Source organism: Mustela erminea, chromosome 1 (assembly GCF_009829155.1).
Source record: "Mustela erminea isolate mMusErm1 chromosome 1, mMusErm1.Pri, whole genome shotgun sequence".
In the NCBI taxonomy this organism is placed as follows: domain Eukaryota; kingdom Metazoa; phylum Chordata; class Mammalia; order Carnivora; family Mustelidae; genus Mustela; species Mustela erminea.
The window spans coordinates 49,952,194-49,968,841 of record NC_045614.1 but is presented as its reverse complement, the minus strand read 5'-3'; the positions used below and the strand labels follow the sequence as shown (position 1 = coordinate 49,968,841).

Below are 16,648 nucleotides of genomic sequence, written 5' to 3'. Positions count from 1 at the left end.
CTCAGTGGGTTAAAGCCTCTGCCTTCAGCTCAGGTCATGATCTCAGGATCCTGGGATTGAGCCCTGCTTCGGGCTCTCTGCTCAGCGGGGAGCCTGCTTCCTCCTCTCTCTCTGCCTGCCTCTTTGCCTAGTTGTGATTTCTCTCTGTCAAATAAATAAAATATTAAAAAAAAAAAAAAGGCTGCTTTTCAGAGGAGGCCAAGTCACAAGTTTCTGGCCAAAAAACTATAAGAATTTTGGAGAAGGGTTTCTGTTCCTGAATAAAAAGACAAAGCCTCAGGAAGAGGACGGTAGCTTTTTGGTTTTTACTGCTTAATGTGTGGATGTAATGCCTGGAGGTACAGCAGCCATTTTGTTAATGTGAGGATGAAAGTCATCCATCAAGTTTGGGGGGCAATGTAGGAGAAGACGAAGAACTCAGGTTCTTGATATCATCCTTGATCAACTATAAGAAGCCACAATGGTCTGCCTTCAGACTTTGTTTCTTAAGAAAAACAATTCTCTATATGGTAGTTTTGTGTTTGTTGAATTTTTAAATTTTTTGCCCCAGATTCTTCTTCTGTCATGTGGATCTACTTCAGTGACACAGCTCCTTACCTACTTCTCCCAACACATCCTACTTCCATACTGACATGTACTTGAACCCACTGATAAACCAATACCCTAAGTAAGTCAAAATTTTAGTTTAAAAATGTTTAAAATGTTAAACATTTTGCATGTCGGACCTATATTATTTACTTTATGTAACCTCTTAAAAGTACTGGGGAAAATTACAGTGTATTAAAAATTAAGGAGTTTCCATATAATCTCAAAGGTGAGTGAAAAATTAGAAATCGTATTTTTAAAAATTCAGTGTAACATTTTGATGAACCCATGTTTGCAAGAATTATCACATGAGCTATACTATTTAAATTCAACGATTTTCATTTTGTTGTATTTGCCACATCACACAACTCTGATACCACTGGGATCTGAGATCCTTTACATGTGACTTACAATAGTTAAGTAAAATTCTGCATTAATAAGTTTTAAGGACTCTTTCAGAAGGAATTATGTGCAGCTCTACCAGTGTCCCTCCAGAGATACAGACTTGGATGTATCCAGATGGGCGACTGCTGGGCTTGCGGAAGAACATTGCTTGCCCACATTCTTACTCCATCTTTGGTCCAGGGGCCTTCTGCGCACAGTTCTTAAAGTATGGTCTGTTGTGATCAGGATCAAGAATGAGAACTGGATGGAAAGCAGATTCTTTGGTTCCATTTCAGTGCTTTTAAGTGAGAGATGCTTGAGTGCACCCACCAATAAGGCTTTAGCTTTCTCATAAAAGTCTGAGAACTAGTATTTTTGAGAAATCAACTATACAGTATTAGATGGTGGTGGTTGAGGGCTTGTTATCACACATTCCTTCTTACAGTTGATCTTCTTCAGGATATACCACAGGCATTTTTTTTCCCTCTGAAAACACTGTCACAAGGGATAATTTGTAACCAAAATAGAGATTTAAAAAAATACAATCTTACTGTAGCCTGTGGATCTTTTGTAGACCAAGTTCACCTCCACTGTCAGGTCTTTGTGGATGTTGATTACTTTTGTTAGTGTAATTGATCTGATAAAATGTAAAAAAAACAAAACAAAACAAAACAAAAAACAAAAAACAAAAAAAAGAGGGGAGCAATTAATGTTTAAACTGCTCCCCCTACATTGCTCATGAACTAAGCAGCAATGTGACACTCCTTTCCTGATATGACAATTTAGGGGAATTCTTGCTGACCTAGCCTTTGTTTTTCACTTTCAACTTTCTCCCCAAAGACACTGAGGAAATAAACTGTGTGTAATTGTAGCATTCAGTAATATTTATATTCTAATTCTTACAATGTCAGAAGCTTTTGGTCTGGAAGCTTTTGTTCAAAATAATGTACGTGTATGCCAGTGGGTCATACAAGTCATTCTTAATGTGAAATCAGAGCCTTTGGATGAAAAAAATACAGATGAGAGTGGGAACATGGGGAGTATTAAGGAATCTCTGAGAAAGACTCATGCACAGCTCTGCCATGTTCCCTTTGGAGAGGTAGTTGTAGACTCATCCAGATAGGAAATCCTTAAGCTTTATTTTGACCTGTATTCTAAATTTCTTCCATTTAAGAGAGAATGAACAGAAAGCCAATGATATCAGAATGAGATGATTCAGTGAGTCTTAGTGGGACCAATAGTCTCAATGTTCCTGGGATTGGGGGGTTTCCTGGGATGCTGGACTTTACGTGATAAAACCAGCAAAATCTCAGGCAAAACTAGAATGGTTGGTCACTTTTATCTCTGTCAAGTGAGAAAATTCCATAAAAATAGATGGTTTCTAAACCTTTTATTTTCCTATAATGGGTTCTTGCTGTGAACAAAAGGTCCCCCACCCCGGCAGCCAAGAGAATCTTAACTTTTTGTCATCACCAGATAGTAGCACAGGATTCATGTTTCTAAGTGAGAACCTCACAGAACATTAGGCTAATGAAACCAAGGACTGAATCTTAGGAAGAAACACAGTGTTATCTCTTCCATGGAGGAAAAACTGTAGCTTTGACTCTTCATGGATTCTTGATCATGAGAATGGAAGTAGGACTAGGGCTGTTGACTTAATTATCTGTATTGCTCATGAGTTTTGTCTTCCTGAAATGGGAGTAGAGCCACCCATCTAACAGAGTTGCAGATCTGAGTAAATGATTACTGATTATACGATGCAGCTTTGCTAACTCTGGAGTCACTGGAGGAGCGTGCTCGTCACGTAAGTTCAACAGCACACTAAGCAGGTCATTTCTAGACATATAGTGGGACGATTGGGGTCTTAGTTGAGATGATTGTTTTTCACATTTGTGTGTAGCCATAAAAGCACTTGAGATAGTTGTCATTGTTGCTGCATGAAACACCGTCACTATTCATCCACGCACACTCTTCTTTCTGATTAATAATATAATGAACTACTCGCTAGTCTGTACATAGGCCCACACCTCACCATCACTGATAATTCACTTCTCCCTATGGCCTTCTTTCTTATATCATTCTCCTGTTTCTCCCAGAGGTAACCATGATCCTGAATTTTGTAAATTATCTTGTAGAGCTTCCTTTTTTAATTTTTTTTTTCACTCAATATGATGTTATTAAGATTGATCGAAGTGGTCTCATGGATTTTCTTGCTGCGTAGTATTCCATTGTGTGACTGTACTGTGATTTCTTTGTCCATTTTTCTGTCCGTAGACACTGCAGTATTTCCAGGGTATTGTAATTGTGAATAGAACTCCTATGAACATCCTCTATGTGTATCCTGGGGTATCCGTAGAAAGATATTTTCTGAGTTGTTATAAGGCAGTGGAGCTGCTGGGCCATAAAGAACATAGATATTCAACTGTGAAGTAGAAATAGTTTGTCCAAGTGGCTGTAGCAGTTAACACAAATCAGCAATATATGAGCTCTCCTTTACTCACATTTCCCTGACATTGCCAGTTGGGTAGGGTGGGGTGTCAAACGTTCTCACTGTGATCTCAGTTTGCTTGTGATTACGAATGAAATTGAGCATCTCTCTCTTTGCTCCACAGTCATGTGATTTCCTTTTCTGTGAAATGTCTGTTCTTTCCACAAGTGAGTATCTGTCTTTATCTTACTTGCAGGATACATGTGACTTTTTATTTACATTTATGTGGATTTCACATTGTGTGTACATGTACACTGATTCCTAATACATATTTCTAATATGAACCCTTTGTTGGTGTATGCATTTTAAATATCTTCTTACAGATTATTTTTTTAACCTCCACTTTCTTTAAAGTATCTTTTGTTGAACAGTATTCTGAATTTTAATATAATCAAAATTATTAATTATTTCTTCTGTGGTTAGCCTTCTGTTCTTAAGAAACCATTCCTTACAGCCAAGGTGAGAAAGACACTTCCCTGTATTTTCTCTTAAAGTCCTTTTTTTTTTTTTAACTTCTGACACTTATATCCTTAAAATCTATCTTGGATTGATTATGTTGTGTATAATACAAACAAGTGTTCCAGGTTTTTTTTACAGACATAATGCTCTTTTCATCTCTATGGAAAAGATCCACTTCTGGGCTCTCATTCTGCTCAGTTGGGAGTATGAGCTCTCAGTTTGGTCCTGTGTGCTGGGCACAGGGGGAGGCAGGTGGGACGGTTCATCATTCCTAGTATCCATGCAAGTCCTAATCCCTAACATCTGTGTTTCTCTCAAAACCACACTGTAGGGGGACAGGGTTAAAAATACATCAGTATCTAGGTGTCCCTCCAAAATTTGCTTTAATTAGTCTGGGGTGGAGCCTGTGGGTCAGTATTTTTCAAAAACCCCAAAGGAGGTTCTAGTGTAAATGCAGGGTCCAGAAGAGCTGCTCTATGTTATGTCCAGAAATGATTTCAAGTGGGGAGCCAGCATCATGCTGTGCTACTTTGCCAACTTAGCAGAAACCCATAGGATGATTTTCAAATTAACTTCTCTCCCTTTAAATCTACCGTATCTCATTGCAGAGAAAACAGAAAGTTGAAAAATTTAAGAGTAAAAAATAATAATTCACAATTGCATAGCTTATTTTGTATTTTTTCCTTCAAGCTTTATCGTAGCATGTATATGTGCATTTATGTGGATAGAATCATCTTGAAAATCATTAAGAGCATTTTTCTACAGCATTCTTCTGAATCACTTTTAAAACTGTTTAATAGTCTATCTTATTACAATTATTATGTATTGTTCATAACACACTTACCCTGTCCAAATCCTATTTCATTCTGGTTAGGAACTGATTTTGCTTATGGTGATTGCATTTCTTATTTTAGAGTGAAAAGAAAGCATATTTTGGGCATTGTAATTTAGCATTTAGCAGTTTTGGCTCCAGCGTCAATGAGATATGGGTTCAAATGCTACTTACCAATGGCGTGACTTTAGGGAAATTATTCTACCACTCTCTCTTTCCTTTTACTACCCATTAACATGAAGATAATGCCAACTTCTCCCACACAGAGATCTATTTAAGGTTAAATGAGGTGACTTTGAGTTGCTGAACACAGTGCTGAGCACATGCCAAGTACCTGATGAACTTAGCTCTATGCTAGGTCTATGCACGCAATGTCTGGCAGATATTAAGGGCAGTCCTGTTCCACTTGGCTCAAGGGCCAGTATGATTTGCCTGCCCCAATTTCTCTGGAAGTAAATGTCCACTGGGAGGAAGACAGTCACCCAGATGAACTCTGTCATTGTCCAGCCCAGTAGCCAGGTGCAGAACAGGCTGGAAAGCTATTTGTTCAAAGGAGAAGGTAAAAAAAATATATTTTTTTTTACTTATTTTTATTTTACTTATTTTATTGTTACTCTAACAATGGATGCTGCTCGCTGGCTAGCTGACTCAAAGTTAGAATAATTTCTCCCTAGGATTTTCCTTTATTGTAGTGAATAGATCCCTGCAGTTGAGAGGCAAATGCAGTTTTGCAACTATGGAACCAGGTGTAAACACAGCTGGGGATCTGCCTGCTTGGATCTCCATATCCTCTTGGAGCTCAGAGGAACATAAAACACCAAGTAACAGCAAGCAAAATAAAGAGTCAGCATGTCCACATTTTCTAAGCAGAAGAAAGAGTAGTGGGGGGAAAGGAAAAAGGCAGTGAGAGAAGATAGATTTGGGTTGGAGTGCTGTACGGTAAATCTGGTCGTATGTCCTATTTAAGAGAGCTCACCCTGGATAGAAGTGCAGCATCTGCACAATGTTGGACACCTCATCTGCAATGCATACTTTTTGAGGACAGGAGATTTGGCTTATTACTGGGCTGTCCCTAAGAATTTAGAGCAGTGTCTGGTATATAGCAGGTGCTCAAATGGTTGATTGAATGGTCAACCACTGCCCATTATAACACTCAAGGGACAGTGAAGAGAAAAGAATCTCTTTTCTGAACCAAATTCATATCAGCAGGGAAGACCTGGTGAAGAAAACAGGGAAAAACACGAATATCAGTTGAGCTCATGAGCTGGGGGGTAGCAGCCTGCCCATACAGAGCCAGTTGGACAGAAGGGGCTTTGGACAGACAGACTGCAAAATGTCAAAATATAGTAATGAACCCAAGATCAGAACTTGGAAGATGACAGACCTGAGAGCAGGAGAAGACACTCAGAATTCTGAATCTCTGGTCAGGATCCCAGGAAAGGAGAGAAAAATGGTTCCAAGAGACAAATGTGGGTGGGTTAGTAAACTGTCCATTGAGTTGGTTTTCAGCCAATTTATGCAAAAGCTGGATGCAGACCATCACAAAATAGTGACCTCTAAGAGTAGTATTCGAAGCCTAAAATTCGGAATGCATGCAGGGGTACAAAATGAGTTAGAGCTGATAAAAGTATTTTTTGCTTTGTTTTAGCCTTTTGTCTGTTCAAAACCAGAACATGAGAAAAGTCCTACAGTCCCTTAGATTTGACCAATGGTTTTCAAAGTATGGTCCTTGGACCAGCAGCATTAGCATCACTTGGAAGAGTGTTAGAAATGTCAATTAGCAGCTCTCACCCTGGACTACTGTGTTAAATTTGTAGAGGAGGGAACAACTTAGCATTTTGTGTTTCAGTAAACCTTCCAGGGAACTCCGATGCTCACTAAATCTCAAAACACACTAGATTAGAACAGTAATCCTCCACCCTACACATGGGAAGCTACAGGAGGAAAAGGGAAAAAAAAAAAAAAAAGTCCCCAGAGCAATTAAAACGGACTCTCTGTTGAATTGAATGTACAATCGGGGTCAAGAACCTAACTCCAATTCAGGTACCAGCAGTGTCATCGTATCCTCAAGGAGTTTATTAGAAATGCAGAAACTTGGACCCTTCCTGCTGAAAGAGAATCTACATTTTTTTTTAAAGATTTTATTTATTTATTTGACAGACAGATCACAAGTAGGCAGAGAGGCAGGCAAAGAGAGAGGAGGAAACGGGTTCCTTGCTGAGCAGAGTCCGATGCGGAGCTCGATCCCAGGACCCTGAGATCATGACCTGAGCCGAAGGCAGAGGCTTTAACCCACTGAGCCACCCAGGTGCCCCGAGAATCTACATTTCTCACTAGATCCCAGGTGACTGATTGATAGGCACATTCAAGTTTGGGAAGCAGTTGTATAAGATAAAAGTGTTAAAGGAGAGAAATCAGGATTTGTATTTTGCCTCCACTTTATTGATTTACTAATTTCTTTTAAAAAAAAAAGGGGGGGGGGAATGACCAAAAAAGCCAGGATAAACACATTGACACTTGAGACACAAAGTAAAGGTTTGGAATCAAAGAAAGGCAGATGTCAGGAACGCCATGTGAATGAGAGAAACAGGTGTTCTGTAAGCCTTAGGTACTTGAATTGCCCATACAACTCTTTTGACAATACTTGGGTTAATTTTTAGCCAATAAAATAAACGCAGTAGGACAAAAGCAGGGTCAGTAACCATTGTGTGATCCCAGGCCATTGTGTTGAGTTTGGGAGAGTAAAGATATTCGGATTGTGCTGTAGTTTCCAAGGCATGCCCTGTCCTCCCCTCTCCCCTTGAGGAGTCCTGGAGAGTGTGTCCGGAGTCTGGAGGTGGTACACCACAGCCAGAACTTCTGATGGGGAAGACCTTGGGAATAACTTCTGAACTTGATTTGATTCCATGGCAGGATTGCAGGGAAGATGATCAAGGCGATGTCTTATTTATTAAGAGAGAAACAAAGAAAGCCCCAAAGCCACTCATGGTTCATGGAGTCATAGAAGTGTTGGTCTCTTAGGTTTTGTGACACTCAGAAATAGTGTGGATGCAGTGTGTTGCAAGCCATGACTAATGTCCTTGGCTCTGGTTTATTTCTTCTTATGTTTTATTAGCCAAAAGAAAGTAACACAGGACGATCATTCCTACAGTTTTGGGGGGTTTCTTTATTTTTTTTTTAAAGATTTTATTTATTTATTTGACAAAGAGATCACAAGTAGGCAGAGAGGCAGGCAGAGAGAAAGAGAGAGAGGAGGAAGCAGGCTCCCTGCTGAGCAGAGAGCCTGATACGGAGCTAGATCACAGGACCCTGGGATCATGACCTGAACCAAAGGCAGAGGCTTTAATCCACTGAGCCACCCAGGCGCCCCCTGGGGGTTTCTAATTAGAGCAATAACCATACTTCTGTTGACCTAATGCTGATTAATGCACCAAAGTCAGGCTCATCATGGGTCTTTGATGGAAACCTCTAACGCCCTGCTCTGGGCTCTGTCATTTTCCAGAATATTATCACTACCTTGGCTGAGAGCTAGTAAAGCAGCATTGATCACTACTGTGATGACTGGAAGGGTAGGGAACCAATACAAATATCAGGATCTAAACAGATACTCATCTGAGGGCATGATAAAGCAAATTTTACAAAAGGATAATTTATAGAAGAAAAATATCAAATGAGAAATAGTACAGCAGTGGCAACTGGAGGAGGGGTTGAGGATTTGAGTCCATTGGAGCCTGATTGTTTTTGTCTGTGTGAAGTGGTGGCCAACAGTGGTACCAGGTACCTTTGGCATGAATCATGATGACAGCAAAGAAGGGACGCTTCTTCTGCACCTGGACCCCAGCCACCCCACCTCTAGCACTGTTGTTAAGTTTTTGTGTTCAGACGAGGTTAGCGCATTTCGATTGTGAAGTTAACATTTGGAGCAAGTTCATGTACAGGAGCCTGATGGATGGAAAGATCTGAATCTCTGTCCTGTTGATGTTGTAAGATGAGGACATGAAGGGCCCCGGGAGCATGTGGATTGCCTAGGATTCCATAGCTGATTCTTCCTCTGACATAGGAGTTGTGATTCTGAATGGAGTACCTGCTTGCTATCTTGTCTCTTCCCTCCTTCAGATGGAAGTGTTTCTGATGTAGCATATCCAGTCATGTATTGGATTCCCGCATCCCAAGACTGGTTCCCATTCTGATGAAAAGAAGGACTTCATGGGAGGTGTTGTTCTCTCCTTTTCCACAAAGGCAGAGAGTACAAAGGGCAGGTCTCACCGGTAGTTTCCTCTGGATAACCTGGGTCTTCCCTGCCCTTAGAGACCCAGCTCCAGCCCCTCTTTCCACTGACTCTTCCAGCCCTCCTTCCGTGTTCTCCTGTTCTTCCCTTTGCTGACTGCTTTAGAAATATTTACAGAATGCCTGCTCCTTGTCCAAACTTGCTCTCAGTGCAGGGATAGTACAAGGAAGCAAACAGACAGTATAGCTTTTCTCCTAGTACTTATTGCTGAAAAGGACCAACAAAGATGAAGAAACAGATAAATAAAGCAAGTGAGTGGATTCTCTGGGGTGGGGGGAGGAGGCGGGCTGTTCCGTTAGATGAGCTCCGAAAAGACCTCTGATGTGATGATGTTTAAGAAACTGGAAATACTGAGGCAGTGGGGTCGTGTGGCTGCATGGAGGTAGTTAGTGCTAGGCAAGAGAACAGGCATTACCTATGCTCAGTATATTTGAGGAAGAGCAGGGAGACCTGGAGGGACGTTCGTTCTGCTGCCTGCTATTGGTCCGTTTTCTATCACATCTGTCCTAGGGTTATAGACGCACTTCAACTCAGCTACCTTGTTGGGAAGGGAGGTTATGGAACATGATTAGAACTGTCTTTTGAGGATTATAAATTAAAGTATATAAAGCATATACTGTAATGCACATGATATACATAAGGTATATGACGCATATAAAGGAAATGATATGTATTAAATGTACATATACATATATAATGTATATAACACATATAAGTAACAATTCCTTTCTAGTGCTGTAGGTTTACCTTTTATCCTTGACATTGTCTTGATCACTGTTAATCTCAATTCTACCCCAAGGATCCAGAGGCAGAGTAAAGGTCCTTGGCAGTAGCTCTTTCCACTCCTCAGTGGAACTGCTTTTGTTATTTCACCTGCACTCTTGCTCATACATCAGAATCGTTGGGAAAGGCCATTATGTGATTTCTTGGTGAAATAAATTGTTTCTCCTACGTGGCCAGAAGTCAGCCTGGCTTACCGTGCACTCTTTTACAGATTGTGTTTGCAAATCTGGAAGGAGAAAGCCCTCCATCTGATTTTTAAGACAAGCTCTAAAAACCGTGGTGGTACAGATGCTGGCAAATATAGGTGGCAGGTTAACCAGGGCCAGGCAGTGTTCTAAACCCTTGGCGTGATTTTTTTTCCCCCTCTTAATCCTCCTAAGTCTATGAGATACACCACAGTATTAATCTGTTTTCCAATGGAGAAAATGGAGGATTCAGAATGTGTCTGTAACTTTCCCCCAGAATAGCTAGCAAAAGGAGAGCCAGGTCACACGCTCGGTTGTTTGGCTCTACTACTTGAAAGTGTTTATAATCCAAAACTCATATCTGCTGTAATTAGCTTTTTATCTCATTGACCTGTTGTGTGAAGGGTATTTAAGGGATTGGAAAAGGTGGGAGATACTTTAATTTTTCTCAGGATGATACTGAAATAAGATTTCTAGCTTTGTATACAAATTTCCTGGGCCAAGAGAACAGCAAGAGTTTGGTAGATTCTAGACACAGTAGAAAATCAGTCACAAGTGGATCCACAATGGGCCATTTAAATCCATTGAAATGGATTTTGGGTCCTTCCCTTGTGCTGAAGATCAGAGTCACCCTCTACAAATTGATACTCTTTTGTGCTCATGACACCCAAGTGAGTGTGAGTTTATCCATGAGGGTGTTTCTTACATATGAATTTGGGGAACCCCAAATCTTAATCTTGCTGTCAACATGGCCACCATATTTATTTGGACGTATAGATTTGTTGTAGTAATCTTTACTTAGGTCCTTGATTAAGTTTCACAGAGATATTTATCTTTTCACTCACTTGCCGCCAGATTGTTTATTGAAGCTAATATTCCTTTTTTTCTCTTCCCTTTGACCGTTTTTTTCATTTCTGCAGTTTTTAATTTTTATTGTTAATTTTTTATTGTTATGTTCAGTTAGGCACACTTTGGTTATTTTTGATGGGTAACTTACTGAGTCAGTGTCTGAAGGCTGTCTGGTCTTTGATTTTAAGGAAACAAAATGCATGAGCTTTGTGATATTCCTTTTTTATGAGAGCATTGAGCCCCTATAGGTTTATCATTTTAATTTCAGATATAACTTCACTTGTGAGCTAAGGCTTGTTTCTTTAACAAGTTTGGTTGTTTTCAGTATTCCCTGACTTAAGACTTCATGAAATAAGCTATAACTAAAAGGGGATAAACAACTAAAAATATTTATTTCAGGAAATAAAAAAGTTAACCAAAGTATTTTATTGGTACATTCTTGGACAATATCACAGAATTGAAAGAGAATGGAAAGGGGGAATTTTTCAGCAAGGGTGTTTTCCACTAAATTGGCACATAAGCAGCAAGATTAACGAAAGTACTTATTACAAACAGTAAAAAACATACATGCTTTTTTTTTAAAGTCCTTATCACACTGGTCAGTCATAGAGGGGCATGAACAAAACCTCAAGACATGAAAAATCTGTATTCTTTTCTTCAAATAGCTTAATCATTATTAAAATTATTGCAAAATATCCATATACCTTAATTAAAATAACAAAAGAGAACACAAATACGAATATTGAACATAAATTATTAACATGTACTGTAAAATACATTACTGGCATGCATTCCAAAGAGCAAGAACTCTATTCAGTTCAGCCAACACCTTCCTTTCATGGGACCTATCCTCATACCAAAGATAGGTGGGGCATACTTTCTCAGCACAGTTTTTGGTCTTTAAATATCTTTTTTGTCTTAAAAAAAAATAACATGATTTGCAGTGGTATTATAATCATAATTATACAGTCATTACATACATGGTTTTAGTTTTCTTTCTTTTCTTTTTTTTCTTTTTTTTTTTTTTTGTCTGCCGAGATCTTTTTAACATTTAACTTGTTGCAAAATTTTCCCACATATTCTGCCGTCTGAGAGAATAGGGCTCTATGGAAACAAGGCATTCGAAAACAAACAGTGAACCGAGGTACAACATCAGATGGCAAAGTGCAAAAGTCCTCACAAACTGTACAGAAAATTTCAAAACTTGCAGTCTGGAAGTACATACGTAGAAAGACAGGTCAGCCCCAAAACGTTCACTGTGGCTCTCGGTGGTTCATCCTAAAGAGCCTGGGTGGGACTTGAGTCTCAACACTCCCTGTGGCAGGGAAGGTCCAAAATTGCAGCCGAGTTGGCAGTGCTGATACCAGTGACTTATTAAGCCAAGATAAAGTAAGAATATTTCATAAAGCAGCTGTGTAGGACACTTGGATCCTCTAACATTGGTCTCCTGGCTGGGGATGCTCCTCCAGTGATAGGCAGCGGGCAGGACCAAAAGAGTCCTATGCCAGGTTGGGTGACAAAATAACTGAGGGTCTTCCTCCTCCATGGTTCCATGGAATGAAACAGGTTAGATAACCAGGTTATTATAACTGACATACTTCTTTTTTGCAGCAGGGCCTGGAAAAAAAATATAAGAGTTAGTTATAGCAATGATCTTACTTGCAAATGTAGAAACAGACTTAGATCTGGGATGACTTGGGTGGAATGTCAAGATGGAACCATGCCCCACTGAGGAACACACATCACTCTGGATTTCCTTGATTCTTTCTAAGGTTTTGTCTACTAACTTCTGCAGTGCCCAGCTATTCTCAAGCCATCTGTGCTCTCTATTCTGCGATGTCTCCAACCTCCCTCTTTAAGGTTTATAATGGTTAGTAAATTAATTAGTGGATGTTGTGCTTTCTAATCAGCTGACCCTAAGCTGAAAGGGCCCACCCACGTTGCAGTATATTTTGTTGTATGATCTTCTCCCAAACCTTCTCATAATAAATGGCCATTGCTTGGGACAGGTCTGTCCTGGGTCATGGTGACCGATTTCAGTTTAGGTCAGTGCCTTCTTCAGTTACGATTCACACCATCAAATTACTGGTGACCGACTTGCCCAGAGTTATCGTCAGTAAGTTATAAATAAGTTATAAATGGTAATTTATGGAACGACTTCCATCAAAGTTTGAGGCTCACTTAAATCTTACCATGCATACCTTTTTTGTTTGTTTTCTTTAAATAATCAATTACTTTTCTGTTTGGTACAGTAATTCTAGAACTCAGCTCTACTCATTCATTCACTCATTCATTCATTCATTCATTCATTCAGCAGATACGCATCAGTTGCCTTCCATATGCCAGACATGGGGCTAGGCACTGACGAGCAGATGATGAGCAAGTCAGACCCTTTCCTGTCCTCATGCTGGAAATGACAACAAGATCTTGAAGTATTACACTCTAGCTCTCAACATCAACTAATACAACTACTGTGATGTGACATGTTCTTTATTCACTAAATCTTAGTAGTTTTGCATCAGCTTCTGTTGGACACAAAGTAACTGTTAAGTGGCATTTACTGATGGCTTATTTTATTTACTGTTTTTTATTCTAAGTAGTATTGTTCATTTATTATAAACAAGTAACAAGAATTCTTCCACACCTCCTGAGTAGGGATTCATATGGGAATTCAGGAGACTGGAGAAGCCACAGTAACATACTAAGAGTTTGTAGCTGAACTTTGAGTAGGTAACGCAGCTAGTATATTACAGATACGTAGATACGTGTGTACACCATCCATAAAGACAGATTTTATTTCCTGGATTAAAAATTCAGACTCTCCACCTGGTAAATTCAGATTAGAAGATTCTGACTCATTTCCTCTATTAAATCACATTGCATTTATTAACTAGAACTAGGTTAAAGAAACACAGAGGTCCTCTGGAAAATCTAGTCATGAGCAGGGTCATGCTGTGTTGTCCTTGATAAATACATGGTGTCAGTAATGCCCCACTGTTAACAGAGCCTTCACTGTCTTCACTGATATGCTTGGTTTGAGTATAAGGAGAAAAACTTTCTAAAAATGTTTTCTTTACTCCAAAGTCTATTTATACTGTCATAGCTAAAAAACTCCAGTAGATAGTTGTTAGAAATAATCACAGCCTGTCTTGTCAAATGGTAATATAATAATTATTCTCAGCAAAAAGGGGGGGGGATCAAAAAAAAAATCCAGAGGTTTAATGACCTAAATATCTGAGTTTACCACTATCATGTAATTATTGTGTGACTATTATCCATATAAGCATAACTGTCTAGTGAAAAAAGCAAAACATATTTGAAATTCCTTAAACAGGTTACTTGAAAACACCAATTTCTCCACAAAAGTCTTCACAAAAGAATAAGGAAGTTAGAAAATATTGTCCTTAAATTGTAAAGCTGAGCATTGTTTTGCACTAAACCATCATGAAGATGAGCTTATGTTGTAAAAAATTCAAAATGATAATAATAGTAATGGAAATTCACTGATGCTTGGCATGGATTATCTTCTTGTGTATGTAAGCCTTGAGGTGAATGCTATTATAATCACTGCCTTACACAGGACAGGTTTGAGTCTCAGAGGGACCAGCGTTCCAAAATGGGACTAATGTTTGAATCTATAGGTTGCTCTCCAGACCACAGTAGGAAGACCATGCTGCAGCTGGACTCACCTGACCCAGGTTCTGATTTAGCTCTGTCCACTTACTTGAAGTGTGACTTGACCAGTCCAGTGACATTGAACTTCTCTGAGCCTTTATAGAAATGGTTAGAATAATTGTTACCTTGTTGCCTGTTAATGGGATAAATGTATGAAATATTTCAGTTTCTCATTTGGCAACATAATGGGTAAAGGTATTTCTAAATTACAAAACTCTATACAAATGATTAGCTTCAATTCATGCCATCTTGGCAGAATAGCTGGGGAACTTTGCAGCAAAATGCTAATGGAGTTGTGTAGGTCCTGGAATGGTGATTTATGTGCTTTTCAGAGAAATACCCAATGTATTATAATGTTTATTTTTAAAATGTTCTGGCCTAATGAGTAAATAAGATAAGTACCAGTGGTGTCTGATAATTCCATTTATTTGAATACCAATGCAGTTTATGGCCTAGAAAAGAAAATTGCTTAGCTCAAAATAGTTGTGCAGTGAAACACTTTCTAAGGAAATGTTACTTTTAGTATTTTTAAATAGTTAGAATTTTTTCTCTTGTAAAGTTACAAGATTTTCTTGTAAAATTACAAGGAACATTAAGAATATACAGCAGGGTCCCTCTAGAATTTTTAAATAAGAGTTGATGTTCATGATGAGGCAGTATTATGGGTTCTAGCTTTTGGAACGAATACTTCTCCTTTAAAACGTAAGACATTCCATCTTACTCTTGTTGTTTTGTCAAAATCAAAGTGGGCTTGACATTAACTTGAACTACTTGAACTACATTAACTTGAACTACTACAGGTGAACTACTTGTTTTCTCTTTAATTTCTCATGAGTCTTTTTGTTTCACGGAGGTTTCATTTCTCACTGTGTTCCCTGGAACACTTAAAACCCAAGCTATAGAAGTAAAGAAAAAAATATTAATAAATGGAGAAGAAAAAGAGTCTTATGGATACTATAAGAAACACTGAATTATGGGAAACATAAGTAAATAAATATATAATTTTGAATAAGTAAGATTAAATAAGCCTCTGTTCTCTACCCATATTTTATTTCTTTATTTTTTACATAATAAGGAACTTGTGTAGTTCACTGACAATATTCCATATATTTCTGTGAGATCTTGTTAAAAATTTAAATGCATATAAAATATATATATATATATACACATATCAGTGTATGTATATATATATAAATATATATATATACATCAGTGTATGTATGAAGTGATTCAAATAGCCACAGAAAGTGTAGACAATAGTTTATCACAGTCTTGAAAATAACACATTGATATATTTACATCTTTATTTCAAGTGCCCCTCCATCCACCCACAGAAAAACACCGTCTAGCCTTCCCTACTTCCCCACCCCCACTGCAAGTGCTTCCTTCCTTCTCCTATCCCAGCCTGTTACCCTGATGTGGGCATCTTTTCCAGCGAGGGTCATGCTGCTACAGCGTGTGTAGCTGCCCGTAAAATTCAGGGAGTTTTGCTTTGTGTTTTTTCAATTGTACAAAAATGGTATTACTGTGCATATTCATTTACAGCCTGTTTTTCATATAACATTGTGGTTTTAATACTTATTTATGTTGATTTGGTAATCATAATTACTATATAGTTTCCTGTATCAGCATAACAAAAGTTTCTAGTTCTTTTTTAAAATTGATGGGCCCTACTTACTTCATAATTGTTTTCAATCGCAAACAATGCTGGAATAAATGCAATTTGAAAATTAATATCATTTGTAAAGGTAAATGATAAAAAACTATAAACTATAAGAAATTATTTGCAGTATAATTAAGTGACAAAGGATTATTAAACAAAATTTTTAATGTATACAAACTAAGAAATCAGAGATCTAATTTTTTAAAAAAATGAATCAAATGATCTCAAAAAGTAATTTGTAGATTAAGAAAACACTCAAAAAATGCTCAGCTTCAACAATTGGAAAATGCAAATTAAAACAATAAAGGGTCAGCATTTCATGCCTAGCCGCTGCAAAATAAAAAATGTATTGGCACTGATACGCGTACTAGTGAGGGTGTAAAGTGTGGATTCTTAGACCACTCTGGTAAGAGTGGAAGTTGGTATAATTGCCATGTAAGAACCATTTGGAAAGACC

General features: G+C 38.4%; 1 protein-coding gene across 2 annotated transcripts in view; it reads right to left on the bottom strand.

The window, feature by feature from the left end:
• Window positions 1–11,253: 11,253 nt before the first annotated feature.
• GRM7 (glutamate metabotropic receptor 7) overlaps window positions 11,254–16,648 on the bottom strand; it is an 888,308-nt gene continuing 882,913 nt past the window's right edge. For both annotated transcript variants that reach the window (XM_032325977.1, XM_032325997.1), the window contains one exon: window positions 11,254–12,470. Coding sequence is in view for 1 of the 2 variants with exons in the window: in XM_032325997.1 (XP_032181888.1) it covers window positions 12,421–12,470 (50 nt within the window). In the remaining variant the exon portion in view is untranslated. The remainder of the gene's footprint in view (window positions 12,471–16,648) is intronic.